Raw genomic sequence first — 21,169 nt, 5'->3', positions numbered from 1 at the left:
TGTCGAATTGTTTGGTACCCAAATGCAACCCATTGTGCAGTATGGCTTTGGGTTGTGGATTTTAGACAGCAGTGTCATCCTGCAGTGAGAGTCTGTGTATTTGTGTGGGCGCAAAAGGTTTCCAGGGAGTTGATATGAGAATTCCAAAAGAATTTTGTAAAATTAAAGAATTGTTTTGTTCGTGCGCTGTCCACCAACACTGGTGCACCATAAAGCAGTGTGCAGCTTTTTGTTCACTCTGGATAAATTGAATGTAGAAGCCTGTCTAACTTTGGCCAAGGTGGCAGATGACTCTGGATTTACAGGACAAATTGCTGACGACATCGACACCGAGTGCAGACCTGAATTCGGCTGTTTGCAAACCGGTTTGATAAAACGTTTTAGAAGTAAATATTGAGAGAAAAAACGTATTGTTGACTACACGAAAATGAAAACGGTGAAAATGAAATAAATTCTAAACAAATGTGTGGATGTGAAGCTAGTGGAGACATAAAAGGTATCTGGAAGTGATTCCTGACATAAAGTTGTCCTGGTCTGAAAATTCTGCCGCGTTGTTGAAAAAAGAGAGAGAAAAAACGAGAGAAAAACTTAATAGTCGTATGTAATGTCCGAGGAAACTTTCATTGTTAATGACTGCAGCTAGTTGTTCCAAGTTTGTTTGGGTTTTTTTGTTGTTGTTGTTGTTGTTGTTTGGTTTTTTGTTGTTTTTTGTTACAGTTGTTTTGTTGTTGTTTTTGTTTTTTGTTTGTTTTTTGGTTTTGGTTTTTCATGACAGACTCGAGACTTCCTTCTTCGTCCTTACACTTATTTTTCCTATTTTATATTTCTGAATGAGCCTATAATATTTATTTAAACGACGTAGTAATGAGGGGATGTGTGTGTTCAGATATGCATGCATGCAATGCTTTCTTATTCGTCCTCCTCCTCCTCCTCCTTTTAAGTCTGACCATTACATGCGTGTTTGCTGAATAACGGGAGAAAAAAAAAGGTCACTCCTAATGAGCGGAAGAAAAAAAAAATCCACTTCATGCCAAGGAACTTCAAACATTGCTGAAACATCATCCAGCCGTTTCTACGTCCTCATCCTACATCCCCCCCTCCACCGACCCCCTCTCCCCTCCACCCCACATTGTCCCCCCTGCCCTTCCAGTCCCCAATTCCAGAATCTGTTCCCCCACTCCACCGACCCCCCTCCCACATTGTCCCCTCCCCCCCAGCCCCCTCCAGTCCCCAATTCCAGAATCTGTTCCCCCACTCCACCGACCTCCCTCCCACATTGTCCCCTCCCCCATCCCTCCGGTCCCCAATTCCAGAATCTGTTCCCCCACTCCACCGACCCCCCTCCCACATTGTCCCCTCCCCCCATCCCTGCGGTCCCCAACTCCAGAATCTGCTCCCCCACTCCACCGACCCCCCTCCCACATTGTCCCCTCCCCCCATCCCTCCGGTCCCCAATTCCAGAATCTGCTCCCCCACTCCACCGACCCCCCTCCCACATTGTCCCCTCCCACCCAGCCCCCTCCGGTCCCCAGTTCCAGAATCTGCTCCTTTGGGTTCTCTGTGCTGGATATATGCCGGTTGCTGCAGGTCCAGGCCGGACTATTGTCGTGGTTTTTATGTCGGGCCTGTCATTTCTCCAGGGGAACCCGGCACGGCGATGGCTCTGCTTCCTCCGTGCCAAACTTCATTTTCAGCTGCCATGGAGAGCTGTCCTTCATCCGTCCAATTTTATCGGAAGCCATTATTCCTTGCGGACTTTTTTTCTTCTCTCTCTGTCTCTCCTTTGTGCCTTGTTACTTTTCCCCACTCTTTCCTTCCTACGACTTCGGCTTGATTTGTTTCCTGCTGCGCTCGTTTTCTAGGTGGATTTTTTTTTCCGCATCAGTTCACTCCACGAGCTCTGCTCTCCTTTCTGTGTAAGGGTCTCAAGGGGACACACGCTAATTAATTTGTCGTTGGTTGTGAAACGCAAGTCGCTTTGCCGTCCTCGGGTGTTGTTTATTGTGTCTTGTCTCTCTGCATCCTCACCCCCGCCACACCTCTCTCTCTCTCTCTCTCGCTCTCTGTCGATGTCTTTGTCTCTCTCTCTCTCTCTGTCGCTCTCTCTCTCTCTTCCTCTCTCACTCACTCTCTCCATTCCTCCCCCCCGCCCCCCCCCTCTCTCTCTCTCTCTCTCCCTCTCCCCGTCTCTCCCCTTCGCTATGTATGACTATCTCTCTGTCTCTTTCTCTGTCACCAGTTTCTTGGAGAATTTTGCTTGGGGGTGGGGTCGTCGTTGTTTATGTTGTTGTTCGTGTTTTGTAATTAATTAGAGTTGTGTTTTGTTTTGTTGCTGTCATCGTTTCAGCTGTGGGAATTCGATATGTTTGCACACCAGTTTCTATATCTTTTACTTTGCATACTGCGTTAGGAAAAGTAGGATAGAGAAAAATAGGACAGACGAAATCTGAAACCAGAGAGAGATCAAGCTTTTCCCCTACTCTGTGTGTTTGCGTCTACGTGTGTCTGAGAGAGAGAGAGAGAGAGAGAGAGAGAGAGATTTTGTTTGTGTGTGCAAGCGTTTATATGTAGGTGTGAATCCCGGTCACATAACTGTGATAGCACCGGCTAGTTATGACAGATTTCCACGCGAACGCGCACGCACACATGCATTTTACTTATTATGCACCATCCTTTCTTCCTCTTGTTGCTCTCTCAGTCCAACTGTTTATTCTTTGGTTTTGCTTTTTAATTGACATTCAGTTCCTTAATGCTTTATTATTTATCGCAATTGTGACAGTTAAGAAGAAGCAATTATGGAAATATGATTATAAGATGGATTGCCATCAAAGCTTCAAACTAATATACAGCTGCTGCTCTCTCTCTCTCTCTCTCTCTCTCTCTCTCTCTTTCTCTCTTATGAAAAATGATTCTGTTAAACACTGGTCTGTCTGGCGCCCATGCAAATACCTCGTCAATTGTACCCGAACAGGACTGTGAAATTAACAACCTCTGGGGCGCTGGCTCTTCACCATTCTCCACCCACTCCCAACCGCTCCTTCTCTCCCCACCCCCACACTCAACCTCCTCCATTCTACCCTCCTCTCCACGACACATGCACACACACACAAGCAGTTCTGTGGGAACGAGATGTTTAGATTTGCAATGGAGATGAAATCCTGGCACCAAAGGACTGGACTGGACCCTCCAGATGGGAGCAGTCAAAAAGACTGAGACATTATTTCCCCGTGACTGATGGGTCGTGATTAACAGCAGAACCGGCTGGCTGGTCGGCTGTTCTGTTCTGGACTGCTGGGCTGTTCTGGGCTGTGCTGGCCTGAGCTGTAAGCCTACCGGGCTGTGCTGACAGGAGTAAAACGGCTAGGCCAGCCGTGGGTTTTCTGGTTCAGTGGCTGGTATCACAGGATATTATTATATATTCTCCTTGATCGCCATCACCACGCGGTGGGGGGTGAATAAGCTTGTGTGTGTTCAAGTGTTTTTGTCGTTGTTCATCGATTTTCAGGTCTTTTCACTAAGAGTGATAATAGATGTGTGTGTGTGTGTGCGTGCGTGCGTGCGTGTGTGTGTGTGTGTGTGTTTGAAGAGAGGGGGTGTGGAAAGGAAGGGGAATGAGTTCCTCTATTTCACTCTGCCGCTATGTCTCAACCTATCTATTTCTCTTATTTTTTTCTGTCTCTACATGTCTGTCTCTGTTTGCCCCTCTCTCTCTCACCCTATATCTATCTGTTACTGTATCAGTACATCACCATATCTATTTGTATGTCTGTCTTCGTATGGATCTAACTCTCTTGGTTTTTAGTTTGTTTGTTGCTGTTGTTTATTTGTTTTGTTTTTTGTTGTTGTTGTTGTTGCTTGCTCGTTTTCCCATTCTGATTTTTTTAATGCGTCAAAACCCTTAAGGTCTGTCATGAAATACCAACATTAAAGTTTTAATGTCCTTTTGTGCATAAAATGGCCCCCTCCCACCCTATGCCCTCCCCCCCTCACCCACCCTCCCCACCCCCCAGCCCAGAAGGAGGATTTTTAAAGTCTTATATAATGAGAATTCATATCGAAAAGATTTTGTTCTTCCTTTTTCTTATTGTCACACACATCCGTATACACGCACGCGTGCGCGCACGCACACGCACACACACACACAAGCAATTAAACTCTATTTTAATTCCTGTGTTCTTTTGTCTTTTAAGGAATTTGGTTCACCTTAAACCGATAGCTTTCCTGTGCACTGGAAAGTGCACGTTTGCAATCTGTGCGTGTGTGTGTGCGCGTTCGCGCGCACGTTTTTGTGCGTCTGTTTCACGTTTGGACAAATCATAGACAACCACTGCTACCGAACCCTGTCTTTCCGAAACTAAATTGTACCAATTAGTGATTGACGTGCATGAGATTTCTGTACACCCACCCCTACCCACACCCACATCCCCTAGAGATATTATGCAGATGAGGTGGTGGGCTGGGGATTGAACGCCTGGTAGGAAAGATGGTTGCATAAATGGTCTCCATAAAATGAGGGCGCAGTTCTTCTGTGATCATTGCTGGACTGGAAAGCGAACGGAATGATGCGACTTCCAACAGTTATCTTCTCCTTGTGACGGTTGACTATCATTCTGCTGAATGTCTTCTGGAAGACTAAACTAGAGAGAGCCTTGTCGCTTTCTGCGTGCATGTTTTGTTGTTGTTTTTCGTGATATCTGTTAAAGCTGTCTAAGCTTCTTTCTCCAGCAAAATCATTGTTAAAGATTTAGCATTTTAGACGACTGGCTTCGTCTTGGGCTTATCGTGAGTGTCGTCTTTGAAGTTGTTGGATATGTTGATTGGTTGGCTCCTTTCTCCTAGAAACCCATGCAATGGGTTCATCAGTGCTGTCACTCTGTCGTAATGAATTGTACCTGAGTCGTCTTTGTCTCAGTGATCAAGGAAGCTGATGCGATTGCCTGATGGTCTCGGCGTCAGGTGCTATTAACTTTAAATTTAGGCAACCGTTTTTACTCAAAAGCAAATCCAATATTCGCTGACAATTTTTCATTTAAACGCAACCCGTTAAACCCACCCTGAATGTCACCAAAACCTTTGTAGCTGGAAGCATAATCGCGGGGTAACATGTTTCAGTTAAAGAAAAATATAATAAAATAATAGTACTAATAATAAAACAAGGGAAAGAAATATTTTGAAAGAGAAGAAGCAGTATCGGAGACTAACACGATGGCGACGACACCGTGTGAGGCCATGTAGCCCGAAGCAGTGGTGACGGTCTGCCTTGCCTTGTCTTGCCACCAGGACGAATCGGTCAAAGTCTGACACGGCGGTCATTAGCACCCGTGTGCCACAATGGCGGCACAATGGCGGCACGTTGTCTGTGGTGGTGTCCCTCAGACCCTGGGGCACAAGACGGCCAACGAGGAACGAGAGCGCCTGGTTTGCTGATGATAATGACACCGGGACTACTTAGCACCAAGTAAGCAAACAGCTAATGGTTTTCTCGTCTGATGCTGCTGCCGGATGTGGCAAAACACACTCTCTCTCTTCTTTTCGGTTCTCGGAGATGCAGAACGAAATCTGGAACAGAATATCCATTGCGACCCTCTGTTGGTTATAATGTAGCTCGCGAGTTCAGTCGCTTCCAGCGGCGTCTGAAAGTCTGTACATCGTAGGGTATACCCTGCGGTTGTCATCAGTGTGGAAATAATTTGGGTGGGCGAGAGTTGCCATTGGTGTGGTCCGTTGGTGGAAGAGCCGTTGTTGCAAGACTTGGAGAGAGAGAGAGAGATGCCTAAAGAAGTTTCCGCTGATGTGCAAGAAGAGATTTCACTGGTTGCGATAGGAGGAGAAGAAAAATTTGTTTGATCCGTCGTGCGCAAAGGATTCCACTGGTTCCGGTGACAGGAGATTAATTTGCTTTGATCTGAAATGTCGAGCCTGTTTTTATGTGTGTGTTTTTTTGTTGTTGTTTTTTCTTTGTTAGTTTTTTTGTTGCTGTTGTTTGTTTTGTTCGCATTTTTTGTTTGTTTTTACTTTACATTTGATGGCCGAGTTGAACCAGAGGAGAACGTCTGATGGTTGAGGTTTGATTTATTGAAGAGGTAGAATTTCGATGTTGAAATCATGAAGAGTTCTTGCAGCTCTTCTTTAGTTTTCGGTTTTTTATAATGGATTGTGGGAAGTTGATAGGTCTAGAAAAGAAAAAAAGAGAAAGGAAGAAATCAGGAAAGAGATCAAAGCTACGAGAAAGACAAGAAAATAAGCCAGCAAACAAGTAACAAAATCATCAGCAACATCACTAGTAGTACAGCAGCAGCAGCAGTAATAGTAGCAGTTATTGTTGTTATGCTCATGTCAAACGGTTTTGTTAACATTTCGATTTTAAGTGAACTGAAAGAATCAAGATGATATCTGCGCAGCGCTGCTCAGTGTATGAAAGTGGAGGTTTTAACATGCAGAATGATTGCTGTGACAGTGTTTTTCATCGCAGGCAGATTTTAAAGCTGTGTATACTGGGGATTTGGGGGGTGGGTTTTGGGGGGCGCGGGGGGGTTGTTTTGGTTTTTTGTCCGTCGTTCCTCTTGCCAAGGTACTCAGACAGAGATAAATCACACTTTATCCATTATGGCATCTTTGGGGGAGGGGAAGAGGGGATATTTCCAAAGCTGGAAACGATATCGTCATTATCCTCCTTATTGTTTCTTTTATATTGTCATGGTCGTTATAACACATCATCATCTTTTTTTGTTGTTAGTATATTGATAGATACATTGATACGTGTGTGTGTGTGTGTGTGTGTGTGTGTGAGATACACATGTATGTACACACACACACACACACACATATATATATATATATATATATGGGTGGTGTAGAGAGGACTTCCCTTGTACAGCTGTCGCTTGCTGATAACACCCAGAGCAGGCAAACAACACATGGCGCATATGAATGTATATATATTTTTTTTTTTTTTTTTTTTTTAAGAGAAAAAAAAAAACAGGAATAGGAGAGGCGTTCGCTTGATTTCCGTTCCATGGCACGTCACTGATCCCACATACACAGAGACTTCGCTTTTGCTTACCCAACCTGCAGAAAGAGATCTATTGATGAACAAAGCTGGCTTTGTCCTTTCTTTTTTGTGTTTGTGTGTGGGGTTTTTTGTTTGTTTTGTTTTTTGTTGTTTTTTTGTGGTTTTTGTTTTTTATATATACATTTTGCCAGTTTTCCTTCATTGGTTGAGCATTTACAAGTTCCAGTTCTTTGTTTATGTTTAGTCTTTTGTGCTAGTTTTAATTCTGCAGGTGTTAACTTTGTAGGGTAAAAAAAGACAGATCAGGTATACACTTTTGTGGAGTAATAATAATGATGATATAGATAGATAGATAGATATGTGTATATATGTGCAACAGATGGAGAGTTATTGGGCGTTGTGAAAGCTTGGTGATTTATTTTCGGTAGTGTGTAATTCTTTTTTTTATCGCTTTGCGGAAGCTTATAGTATTCCATTGGAGGAAAGTGATTCTGACGTCTCATGATACACTGTTTCTCGGGCCCATTTAGACAGGTGAATTTCACCATACCTACCAGTACTACACACTGAGCAGTGGAGGGGGTCGTTTTCTGTGTGTCCGAGAAGACTGCGACAGTACATAATACGTCGCTGAACTGCAAGTGAATTTTCTCCAATTTCCACTCAAAGCGTTCTTTCAACTGGTTCAACAATCTTCATCTCAACGTTCGCTGTTTCTCCCGTCGGATGGTGATCGAGCCGTACAAAGAAGGGTTTTCTCCCCTAAACAAAGAAGGGTTTTCTCCCTCTTGTGAATGAATGGTCATGCAGTCGGAAAGAGAGGTATTCAATTTATATTTTTATCAAATGCACATAGGAGAGAAGAAAAAAAAAACGTTTTGCTGACGGTTTCGTTCTGCAGTGTCTGTTTGTCTCTCTCTTTCTCTCTCTCTCTCTCTCCTTTATCTTTCTCCTGCTCCCGGTCTCAATAACCCAGCCTTCTTCCTCACAATCTTTCTTTCTCCCTGTCCATCTCTCCTCTTTTTTCTCCTTTCCACCACGGTCTTTCTCTCTTTGTCTCTGTCTCTCTGCCCCCCGTCCCCCCCCCCCCCCCCCTCTCTCCCTCACCGTATATATGTTATGGAAACATGGAGTTCATAGTTTTGTGTGTTGTTGGTTTTTTGTTGTTTTTTTATTTGTTTTGTTTTGTTTTGTTTGTTAAGATACTGATAACTGTTCATTTTATGTAACTCTCAAAATGCACAAATAGTTTTCGTGTGGGCGACTTCAGACAAGTCCTGTGTTCCCGTGACCTATAAAGAACACAACACGGTTGGTTCGGTTTTCCCCAGGGAAACGCTATCTTCACTTCTCCTTCCAATTCTTCTTTATTTCTCTCCTCTCTCTCCCTCTCTCTCACTCACTCATGCGCGCGCACACACACACACACACACACACACAAAGAGAGATAGTTTGTGTGTGTTGTTGTTGTTGTTTTCTATTGTTTTTATTGTTGTTGTTTTATACGTGCGGTTTTTTTTGTATGTCCTTTTCTTTTTGTTTAGTTTTGTTTTGTTTTTTTCACTTCACTTTCATTTTTCATTCGTTGTATTTCAAATTTCCCTTTTCTTCATTGATAACCTAATGCTGCATTAATGGATGATTAATTAGCCTGTAACCCGAGTGATCTACACGTACGCGTAGGCTAATAATCAGCGTTTTAAGTCTGATGGAAATCTGGACCTCCTCTTGTTCGTCAACCCATGCAGTTTTTATCCCGTTAATGTTGCGCTGTGTTGTCTGGTAATGAGCGTTGAGATTGTCAGAATGAGTTATTGAGCTAATTTATATCTCTTTGAACTTCCCGTGTGCGTATGGTGCGAAGATACAAAGGTGTGTGTGTGTGTGTGTGTGTGTGTGCGAGCGCGTTATTATTCAGATCACATAAATCTTCCTTATTTTCTTCTTCTAATGACCCCCACACCATTCCCACGACCACCCCGAGCAATGTTTTCCTTGGGTTATCCAGTTGTTGATTTTTATTTTCTGCAACAAAATATCAGGTCAGGTGGCTAAGTTATTTCTTTAGTTATGTATCAAATCGGATTTTCTGTAAGTTAATGCTTTGTTGTCGTTTTGTGTGTTTGCTGTTTGTTCTGTTGCTCACTCCAGAACAGACGGCAGCATTTTGACGTAGCGAGTGATAAGAATTCAGAGTTAGCACCTTCATTTAACGAAGAGCTTCCATCATTGAGGGTTTGCACATTCATTGAATTCTTCTTCCTCTTTCGTGGGCTGCAACTCCCACGTTCACTCGTATGTGCACGAGTGGGCTTTTACGTGCATGACCGTTTTTACCCCGCCATGTTGACAGCCATACTCCGTTTTCGGGGGTAGCGTCATTTAATGAGAGCTTCCATCAACTATAGGTACTAGGTGTTAGTTTGTACTCGACAGTAGCGGTTTTTGTTTGCTTGTTTGTTTTTGTTTTGTTTTTTTTTCTGCTTGCATTACACAGTGGTTTGTCTTGTGTGTGTGTTACAGGAGCTAGTGGGCAACACTGCTCAGCAGAGGAACTGGCGAGGCATTGTTATCGCCCTGCTCGTCATCCTCGTCGTCTGTGCTCTCATCATCACCGCTGTTATCATCGCCACGCCAAGTGAGTATACAATATACATCTCTGACTTCTTCTGTTAGGTCTCTGTCTTCTTCTGTCTGTTACATCTCTTGTCTTCTATCTAAGGCCAGCGAACAGCTGACCTGTTCGCGAATACGGCTGAATGTGTGTGTGTCTATGCGTGTGTGGGTTTGTGTCGTGTGTGTTTGTGTGTATGCGTGCATGCGTATCTGTTCGTGTAGGTGAGTGTGTGTCACTTTACCAAGATTTTATGAGAGTGACAATGAACATGCTGATGATTCTGAAAAGACGAAAAACGGGCAACAACAGACAACAATCTACACTCCAAATAGTTTATTGTTAGCTGATTCTGCTGGTTCTGCTGGCAGCTGTACTGCGCCGTACGAACATGGTCAGGGAAAAAGACCAGTGCCCACGCGTTGTGTGTCTCTCTTGTAGAAGTGGAGTAATTGTGAGGCTGCATCATTATTGCATGTAAGCGGACACGTTATTGCTGCACACGTTGGAAGAGAGAGAGAGTGGTGGTGGGGGACAAAGAGAGACAGACAGACAGAGATGGGGTGGTGGAATAGAATGATTAACGTGTAACTTAAGTCATAACAAAGGGTATGTCCGTGCACACACTCACAGACACGAGAGCACGCTCCTGGCGCGCGCGCGCGCGCACACACACACACACACACACACAGAGATATTTTAGTTCATTTCCATATTTAAAATACACCAGTACAACAAAATAAAGCAGTTTTGTTAAAGACACTCACAGAGCGAGAGAGATTTTGTTTTGTGCGAGAAAATTATGCCAGTTGAATGCTTGTGAAACAGAGGCCGGTTCGAAGCTGGGAAAGATGGAAACAGAGAGTAAGAGAGAGGGAGAGAAACTGACAGACGGACAGCAGATAGACAGACATATTGAGAGAAAAATAATAACACAAATCGCTGAGGTGGGTCCTGTACTGGATCTTACAGTATGTGAGCGCAATATGACCGTGTGTGTGTGTGTGTGTGTGTGCGCGCGCGCGCGCGTGTGTGTGTGTTTGCGCGATTGTGCGCGTGGTCTTTCATGACCTGTTGTCCTGGAAATCTCAATGTCCCCCCCCACCCCCCACCCCCAACACCTCCCACCCCCCTTCACTGTCATGCCACATGATGAGCTGGCTTGGGAGACAGCGGTGTCGGCATAATATCAGTGGGGGTTGTCGTTGGAGGGACGTGTGGCGGTCACCTCTCCAAGGGCCGCTTATTCTGTATGTCAGGCTCCGAAGCTGGTCGATTGGTGTACCCTATTTCGGGCTGTTACCAGATGGCGTCCGGCGTATGTCGAATAAAAAGAACAAGAAAAAGAAAAAAAAGAAGTACTGAGCACTCCCGAAAGCTGTGCTAGCGGAAGGGCAGGGTCTCCTTCAGTGTGTGGCCTCACGGCGAATTGACTGACACCTGGCATGTATATATATATATATATCTGTGGACCGTCGGCTTTAGTGATCCTACTGTTTGAGGCTTGATGTGGCCGTGCACACGGGGATTCGTTGTAAACGGTGTGGTGGTAATGTAACCAAGACATCTGGAAAGTGCAGCACAAAAAACCACAAAGAAACAAAACACAAAAACTGTCAGTTCTGTCATCCTCTTCCGTTTTCTCCGTTTTGTTTGTTTGTTTATTTGTTTGTTGTTGTTGTTTGTGTGTGTGTGTGTGTTTTGTTGTTATAGCTGTTTTGTTTTGTTGTTTTAAGGGGGAGGTTGCATTATATCATTTACGAAACTCCGACTTGCTAGAAGACTGATTTTAACCAAATCAGTTAATGACTTTTTTGTGCTTATTTTCCATGGTACAAACAAATGACATTTTCGCTACTCTGTGATTTCTATACCGTGCCTCTATGCCCGCTGAAACAAACAGCTGAAATCATTATAAAATACAAAGTCTTCGTTGGGCCATGTATTCTGAGTAGGTTTTGAGGTTTGAAACAGAAAACTTTCCAAATGTTTTCAAATTACACTGCTGTATTTTCCTAAGATACTGCAAATTCTCGATCGAAATATGTTTGCTTTTCATTGCTAACAATAATGTATATCAGGTGTCCCAAAAAAGTGAACTGCTTTTTGACAAGTATTTTCTCAGTGATAGACAAACCGAATTCATTTAAAATTATCACACAGTAACCTTAGGGTATCACCAACAAGTCTGCAAAATATCGAAAAGTTCGGACGCAAATTATGCGAGTATTGTCAAATTCAAAATAGCATGTCAAAAATCCGATATCAGAGGAAAACTCACCTTATTTCAGTTTATGCTCAATGTGGCCTCCATCTTCCTCCACGACTAAACGAAGCCGTTTCTTCCAAGCATGCTTTTACATATTTCTTCCACCAATATTTCCTCCCATGACATAATTATCCTGTCTTTTAACGCCTTCTGGGTCAATTTCTCTCTCACTCCTCGGTAAACCTTCTCCTTCAGAGTCCCATATGGCATAATCCATTGGGTTACAGTCAGGACTTTGTGGATGCCATCATCCTTCTTGATGAATTCTGGTGTAGCCTCCTCCAGATGGGCCTGGGTTACCGTACTGGTGTGTGGAGGAGCCGCATCTTGCTGAAACACATAATTGTTTCTAGCATAAAGACGCATACAATCCGGGAGAAGATTGTCATCCAGTAACTGAATGTAGCTTTCACTATTGACCTTGGCTTTATCAGTGTCAATAAAATGAATGTTTGTTTTTCCTTTTCAGGATACTCCAGCTGAAAACATTATCTTTTTTTAAAATCTAGAAGTCTCATGATAGAGGTGAGATGACTGAATTTCTCGTTTCCCATAAACGCGATCGTTTTGGCGATTTTTAGCAATCTCCAACGTAAAGTCTTTCTCGTTTGTGAAAATGATCCTTTTCACATCAGTGGCCGAGTAGCGGTGATTCAAGTTACGGCAGCGAGTTTTTCTTTTTCCTCTAACATTTTGGTCCCTCCTTGATACCCGTATCCTCTTGAAGGGCTTGCACAGAAGACTTGCTCACTTGTAAATCGCTTGCAACTTCTCTAAGAGATTTGTGGGTCCCTGGGTTCTTCTCCTGGGATTGAATCAGTTCCTCAACACGGTCCTTGTTCTCTTCCAAACATGCAGTCTTGGGTCTCCCACTGCCAGTTTTACGTGCTACTGACCCTGTAGTGCGTATTTTAGCGATAAGTCTATTTACAGTGACATGACTCCCCCCCCTTCCCTGGAAATTCCTTTACGATCCTTCTTCAACCCCAGCCTTTCTCCTTGAAACAGTTTTCAGTTGTAACCTTATCACTGATTTTGGATACAGACGACAATAATAATAATAATATATCAATAGACTTGACACCCAGACAGGCTATTTTTAGAATTTTTAGACTGACACTGATTGACAGATGCCAACACCTGGCAGCTGGCATGAACATGATGAAAGTCACATTGCACAACTCTGATACTGGTTTTTTTAACGTACTGTTTTGAATTTGACAGTACTCGCATAATTTGCGTCTGAACTTTTAGATATTTTGCAGACTTGTTGATGATACCCTGAGGTTACTGTGTGAACATTTTAAATGAATTCGGTTCCTCTATCACTGAGAAAATACTTGTAAAGAAAAAAGCGGTTCTTTTTTTTGGGGGGACACCCGATATATGTGTAGTCTTTCGGGCTTCTTTATTTTTTAATTAGTGGTTTTATCTGCCTTCTTTTTTTTCTTCTCGTAAGGTGTCATCTCTTTCTCCCTCTCTCTCTGTCTCTCTCTCACTCCTGCTCTTCTTCTACTACAGCTACTGCTACTGCTGTTGCTACTACAACTACGTCTACGACTATTCTCCTCTTTCTGCTTCTTCTGGTTCAAGAGGGGTGGGGGAATGGGTGTGAGGAAAGAAATAAGGGGTACGTGTTTGAGGAAAGAAAAAGAAGACCAGAATGTATCGTGTCACTCCGATATATGCTGTCATGTAAAAAAAAAGACGCAAAGAACAGTAAGATCATAACTATTGACATTTCACACTTTTTGTTTTCGTGGATATGTCTACTGATGTTTCGTACAGCGTTCAAAGGATTTCAAAGAGTTCAGATGTCAAGCCAGACTTTTTTTTGTTTGTGTTTTTGTTATTGTAGTTGTTTTTACGTGTGTCCGCAATATCCTTTTCACATCCACCCACGTCTTTTGTTTTTAACACATCAGGTTGACAAAAGTCACAGAAACGGACATTTTCTTTGAAATCTGTCTGATTTTACGATTTGCCCTTTTACTTAGCCTCTCTGTTTTTGGCTATTTTCTTTTGTGAATGTTGTTGTTGTTGTTGGTCTTCTTCTGCTGCTTCTTCCTCCTCCTCATTCTCTTCTTTCTCCTCTTTGTTTCCTGTTTTTACGAATAACTGCAACCTGCTGATTTTAATTTCGCATTGCGAGGAATTCAGTTTCACGGATTTGATGGGGGGGGGGGGGGGGGGGGGGGGGCGGGGGGGGGGATAAAATCAAATTTTAGATTTTTGGAAAAGTAAGGAAGGAAATATTTCAGTTCATTTCATTCGGCTTCTGCTGACACGGTCGGGGTTAAAAAAAATTACTGTGCGTTCTTCAAATGTGAAATCAGATGATATAACAACAACAACAACAACAACAACAACAAAAAAAGAAAGAAAGAAAGAAAGGATGTTGAGCCCTGAAGGCTCACAGTTTGCAACACTCATCTGCTTGGTGTGTTCAGCTGGAAAATATTGCAAACAGTTTGTGGCTCAAAAGAAGAAACTGACACCGTGACGAGCCGTGTTCACGACTGAGCTGTTTATCGCTTCATTGACCGATTTGGTTGGGAGATCCATTATAGACGGTAATCGAGTGTGAAGAATGTATACGTCTGTCTGCCTGTCTGTCTGTCTGTCCATGGTTGGCTGGCTGGTTGAATGATTTATTGAATTATTGATGCGTACCCGGACGTTGACTCGAGATTTTTATTCAACAGAGACAGTGGCGTCTGATGACGGCATGGGTTAACCAAACATCGGGGTATTTTATCAAAGGCCATGAATGAAACCTAGAAACGGTAAACCGGTTCGCTGCATATTGCATTTCCGGTGGTTAAAGCAACCTTTATGCATGTTGCTTGCTTAATTATGTAATATCCCTTTTGGGGAGCTTCAGCACAGAAGATTGCCTCGGATACTACAGATGTGCGGTATTATTGTGAGATCATTCAATACGAAACAATGAAGTACAGAGTGAAATTAATTCTTTTTGGAACCTTTACGCCAACAACATACAAGATCTCTATCATTATGTTGTCAATATTGAAATGAACGCACAGGTGGGGTCGGATATATCACATCTAAACCTTGATATGTTGTATTTTTTTTAGTATTCGTCTATATTTATAGATCTGTATCTGAAATAAGGATATAACAGCGCTTGTTCCGGTTCCTGTAAATTGTATTCGACTGAGGTATTTTGTGTCAAATTCTGTAGCATATTTGTGTTTTTCCTCCTCCTCCTCCACCCTCTCTCTCTCTCTCTCTTTCCACGAATGAACATGTTAATAAACAACAGGCAATTTACTTATTTAAAGCCATAAAAAATTATAGTTTGCAGTCAAGTGGAGTATTCTTTTTCCCCCTTGTTATTCTGTATAATTGAAATACTAAATGCAGTTGAGGATTGCTTTTCGCATTTCTATTTTTTTCATTTACTTCATTTAACATATCTATGATTATACATCTGAAATGTTTGTTTATACCACCCCTTCATGAGGAGCCATTGCCTATATTGAATAAAACATCCGTATCTCTCTCTCTCTCTCTCTCTCTCTCTCTCTCTCGCTCGCTCTCTATATCTCCACCCCTCTCCCCTCTCTTCTTCTCTCACAGCACAATAGATACGAATGGTTGAGCGTGTGTGAAGGGTGGGGGATCTGTTCACAATTCTGTTTTTACACTTTTCAAGGAACTGTATCTTCAGTGGTTTACACACTCAGTCATTTTCATGTCAAAACGATGTAAAAATGTGTGTGCGTGTTTGTGTGGTAATGTTTGTGCCTCTGAATGTGTGTGTGTGTGTGTGTGAACAGAACTGTTTTGAAATCTTAGGAGACCGCACTTGGAATGTTTTGACATACTTCGTGGTTTTGACGTCAAGGCAGTGCAAAATGTTCCTCCCTCTTCATGTGTGTGTGTGTGCTCGCGCGCGCGCGCATATGAGTCTGTTCGTGTGCTTGTGTGTGTGTGTGTGTGTGTGTGTGTGTGTGTGAGTGCGTTCGAGAGGGTATTAAATAGGACTGTTTTCATCAGTAGCGTAAATATTTGAATGCAAATGATCTGTCCATAGAAATCTTCTTCATTAACCATTGTGTTTTTCATTTCAATTCTGAGTTTTCTCCGACAATTACATTGTCAGTTTAAAACAATACATATTTCTGGTGATATGTGCATAGTTTCAGTGACAAGTGATTATAAATGTAACCGTCAACCGAGTGGTATGTTACAATGGGGTTACGAAAGAATTACTGAATTAGACAAGATAAAAAGAGTGAGAGGACAGAAAACTCCTTCACACAGGCTAAGGACATATAGAGGCAAGTCACAAAGGGTTTTCTATTGTTTCATTTCTACACTAGTTACAAGAAGAAGAGAAGAAGAAAAGAAGATGAGAAGACAGTACCTTTAAAAGACACAAACAAACAAAATAAAATACCTTGTGCACAACATGTCAGAAGTTCAAGTGGATAGTGAACACATGTGCATATTAACATGGAATTCCTACCACTTGGTTTGGGATAAGCAACAATATGACTCATATGTGTGAAGACCAAACACTGATAGCATTTGACATTTCTAATACATTTAAGTAGTGTAGTAAAATGTGGGTAATGCTGATTCACACAAAGTACACTGACAGTATAGATTATATAAAGCTTATACTGTGTCAAAGTGACTAAAAAAATGAATTAGTTATCATGTAGCACTATACTGGAGTAAGTTGTGTAGGAAAAAGCATGACAGCTGAATTACAATTACCCGACTGTGATACACATCAGATGGTTTTAACAAATAACTGATATTAACCCAACATTATCTTGTAATCACCACAACAGAATACAACACACACATCATAGAGGACTAAGCACACGTAACTGTGTGGTTGGTAGTACTGAGAGTCAGTGTATCACACTGTAGCAGTACACCTGATATCAGCATGTGAAATGATACATTTATAATAGGAAAGATAATAGAATCAGTGGCTTTGATATCGAACACTGGCAAACTTAAGAAACCAAATAATAGTCAGGGCTCAGTACAATGATTGGAAGAACTATCATGGCTTAACCAAGTGGTTTTAGCTAGCAAATGAACTCACTCAAGTTATCCAGTTGAGTCAATCATAAACACAGTAAATATGGCCTGTGTTCAACATTTGAATTTCCTCTGCTGATAGCAGGATAAGTAAAGCCTAATCTTCATCAGTGTGAGCAAATGAGAGATTTCCCAGAACATTCTGGAACAGTCAGTGGGTAGAGACGTCACTGACAGTGACGTTGGAAAGAATCAAATGACTTACTGTTACAAGTATATCATGACGACATAATGACAGTTTACATCAAACAATAATAATACCTATGACTGAACAACAAGGCAATTCTTCTGGCAAAGTTTACCAACTTAAAATGCATCAACACAAAACAAAAACAGTACTTACAGCAGAATGTTAGGCAGCTGGCAGTGGGTACGACATACACGATTTGTATTCGAGAGCAACGCTATGTGAAGACCAACCGCCTAACAGCTTTCTTTTCAAATTCGAATTTGAATCGCGCTACGCCACACAAGTTATCTCAGCAAGTCAGTGGTTGGACACTGTCATCCGCTTCACGGCATGTGCTGTGAGTTGAACTGTGGTTGTCGTAGCCAGCTGAGGGTTTGGCAACATCAAAATGAATAAAAGATAAAGCATGGGCACTTCCGTACAATAAGGATGGTTCCACCCCCACCCTTCTATTTGTGTGTGTAGTCGACTTTTTTTTTCTTCTTTTTTTATAGCATTTTAAATCATTTTCACCATCCACACCAACACAAACATGTGAGGCGATATAAATTGTGTTTGTGTATGTAGTAAAAAAAAAAAAAAAAAAAAAAAAGTTAACAACTTTTTCACTTAAAATTGATGATGTAAAACTTTCATGGGGTGAGCAGAACTGAACGGAAGAAGCACATGATTATAGAATTCATCACTTCCTTCACGTCTGTAGAAACTTTTTGTCTCCGTTCTTTTTGGATGACCCCATTTTCTTTTTTCTTTTTCTTTCGGTTTTTTTTTTTGTTTGTTTGTTTGTTTTTTTTCCTTCTTCTTCTTTCTTTCTTTCTTCTTTTTTCCCTTTTAGTGTTCCTTTTTTTTATGTTTCCTTTTTTTTTCATATAAAAAGAAAGAACGAAGCAAATCTACGTTTACGTTTTTCTCGGCCATCAATTTTTTTTTTTTTTTTAAGTTTGCAGGGAGGGAAAAAAAAAAAGCATTCTCGAAGGGCTTGCTTTTCTTGTTATTTCGTTTGTGGCTTCTTCCGTTGTTGGGTGTTTTTTTGTGTGTTTTTTGTTTTTCGTTCTCTTCTTCTCCATCTTTCGGTTTTTGTGTGTGTGGTTGTTGTTTTGTGTGTGTGTTTGTGTGTGTGTGTGTGTTTCTTTATATCTTTCTTTCTTTATTTCCTTCTTTTTTTTTCTTCTTTTTTTTTTGTTTACTTCATTTTTTGGCCATTAAGTTCTGTCGATACAATCGGCTAATGTTCTTTTCCTTTCATTCTAGTTCTTCTTTCTCCTTATCCGTAATTCACAGTCTAGCTTGACTTAAATAAATGCGGTGACTGCCATTCCTTTATGTGTGTGTGTGTGTGTGGTGTTGTGTGTGTGTGTGTTGTGTTGTGTGCTTTTGTATATGTGGATGCGTGTGTTAATGTTAGTGCGTGTGCGAGTTATTGTGCGTCTGTGTACTTGTGCGTTTATGGGTCTGTCTGTCTGTCTGTCTGCTTCCGTTGTCATTGTTGCTGTAGTTGTGTTTCCTGTCCATTACAGTCGCAGCAGAATCCATAATCAATAGATCGATGCAGGGCAGCAGCGGACTACACTTCTATGGTGCAGCACAACACAACACACAACATCATCACGCACGTGCAACTGGAATGCTCCCCACTTTCCTCTTTCCCTCACCGTCTAACCCCACCCTCTCTTGCTTTCGCTCTCCATTTGCGTCACACGAAATGGGCTGCAAAGAGGGAAAGGGGAGGAGGGGTGGGGGTGGGGGGGGAGAAAGAAAGAAGGAAAGAAAAAGTCAGAAGAAGGAGTAGGACGGTTAAGTAGATGTAGTTGTTGTCGTTAAAAGGTGAAGTTCTCCATTCATGCTTGTTATCCAACCCTCGATCTCTCTCTCTCTCTCTCTCTCTCTCTCTCTCTACCTACCTATGTGCCTGTGTCTGTCTCTCTGTCTCTCTCTCTGTCTCTTTCTCTCTGTCTGTCTGTCTGTCTGTCTGTCTCTCTCACACACACACACACTTTTTTGGGGGGAGGGAGGGGGGGGGGGGCAGGAGGGTTTTTGTTGTTTTCATATATTTGTATATTTTTTAGAATTTGCTTTTGTGCATGAATTTTCTGACCTCCCCCCCCCCCCCACAGAGGGCTGGATGTGAAAAAGCAATTGTGCTTATTCCCTTACCCTCTCGAAATAAAATTTCGTTCGTTCGTTCTCTCTCTCTCTCTCTCTCTCTCTCTCTCTCTCTCTCTCTCTCTCTCTCTCTCTCTCTCCTCTCTCTCTCTCTCTCTCTGTCTGTCTGTGTCTCTATCTCTCTGTCTCTCGCTCTCTCTCTCTCTGTCTCTCTGTCTGTCTCTCTCCCTCCCTCTCCCCCCCCCCACACCCACTCATAAAACATTCTTATCATTCTCTTTCTCTTTCCCCTCCCCTCGTCTCTCTCTGTTTCTCTTTCTCTATCTGTATGTCTGTCTATCTTTCTATCTACCTACCTATCTCGCTGTCTGTTTTCCTCTCTCCATCCTTTCCTGCCTGCACCACCACCACCACCACCATCACCATCATCACCATCACCATCATCACCACCACCACCACCACCCACTTCCTTCCTCCCCTTTGTCCCTTTTGTGAGTCTGTTCTATTATTAATGGACTGCGTCTGGGGGTCTGATTCCCTTCCTGATCCCCCTTCCTCAGCCTCCCTAGCCTCCTCCCCCTCAACCTCACCTCTGACGACCCCCTCTCCCCTACCGTTACCCCCCCATCCCTCCCTAGGCCCCACCAGTTTTCTCCCCTCCATACCCTCGACCCCACCCCCCACCCCCCTCTGTGTAACACACATTTCTCGGTATTTCTCCGAAAGAGAGGATGAAAGACTGGCTGATTCCGGGCTGGCTTGCTAGACTGATTCCTACAGCTCGGGACAGTTTTGCTGGAAAGTTGTGTCTTCTGCAGGAATTGGTCCTGTTCTGACCCAGACAGTGAGGGTGTGGGTGCGGGGAGGGGGGGGGGGGGGGCGAGCAAATAGAGGGGTGGGGGAGAGAGGGAGGGGGGTATGGGAGGGTTCAGTTCAGTACATTTCCAATTACTCAAGGATGCGTCACTGCGTTGGGACAAATCCATATGTGCGCTTTCACTACATCTGCTGAACATATAATGATATTAATAATAATGATAATAATAATAACAATAATAATAATAATTGTATTTATATAGCGCTGAATCCTGTGCAGAGACAAATCAAAGCGCTTTCGCACCAGTCATTCACACGCATGCGTAACTCTAAAACTGGAGAAACTGAAGACAAGGAAGGGCAGGCAAGGGAGGCTATTTTGGGAAGACGTGGGTTTTAAGGCCAGACTTGAAAGAGCTGCGTGTGGAAACTTGACGAAGCGAAAGAGAAAGTTCATTCTAATTGCAAGGTCCAGAGACAGAGAAAGAACGGCGGCCAACAGTCGAGTGTTTGAATCTGGGTATGCGTAAACAGAGATATAGATGCTTGACCAGCAGCGTAACCCAACGCAGGTCAAGAGGGACGGGGGAGGGGGAATAAAATGAAATAAAGTAAACTAAGATATATATAAGAATTTTTAAAAAGTAAATGGTGGAGGGGGGTGAAGGGAGGGAGAAACTGACTGACTGAAGCGATCATTGCAAATTTCGTAATTAGATTTCACAAACTTGAGCGGTATAATTTGGTTAAACCAGAGTGCATTTCGTACTTTCACACAAACTTACACAAGTGTAATCACGTTTAACTTTTTTTCACAGAGAGGTGAGGGGGGGGGGGGGGGGGGAGATTATGTGAATGTTGTATTCGTGAAACCGCGGAATCATGGAAAGGGTAGGTGAACAAATATCATTATCCAACGTTCAAGTACAGAAACAAATATGGAGAGAGAGAGAGAGGTGGAGGGAAGAGATCTGACGTGCGGCTCTCTCTCTCTCTCTCTCTCTCTCTCTCTCTCCCCCCCCCCCCCCACCCCCTACGCTGTCTGTCTCTTCCCCTTCTACCCCCCCCCCCCCCCCCCCT

At 42.8% G+C, this 21,169-nt stretch overlaps 1 protein-coding gene across 7 annotated transcripts in view; it reads left to right on the top strand.

Moving 5' to 3' along the window:
- The window catches only part of LOC143283738 (dipeptidyl peptidase 4-like), a 343,939-nt gene that overhangs the window by 259,769 nt on the left and 63,001 nt on the right, over positions 1 to 21,169 (top strand). For 6 of the 7 annotated variants that reach the window (XM_076590048.1, XM_076590040.1, XM_076590095.1 and 3 more), the window contains one exon: positions 9,536 to 9,650. In XM_076590048.1, the coding sequence (XP_076446163.1) occupies positions 9,536 to 9,650 (115 nt within the window). Of the gene's footprint in view, positions 1 to 7,801; positions 7,835 to 9,535; positions 9,651 to 21,169 lie in introns of those variants that run through there. The other variant, XM_076590076.1, reaches the window with a different exon arrangement.

This window comes from Babylonia areolata, chromosome 1 (assembly GCF_041734735.1).
Source record: "Babylonia areolata isolate BAREFJ2019XMU chromosome 1, ASM4173473v1, whole genome shotgun sequence".
Taxonomy (NCBI): Eukaryota; Metazoa; Mollusca; class Gastropoda; order Neogastropoda; family Buccinidae; genus Babylonia; species Babylonia areolata.
This window is presented reverse-complemented; position numbering and strand designations above follow the sequence as displayed.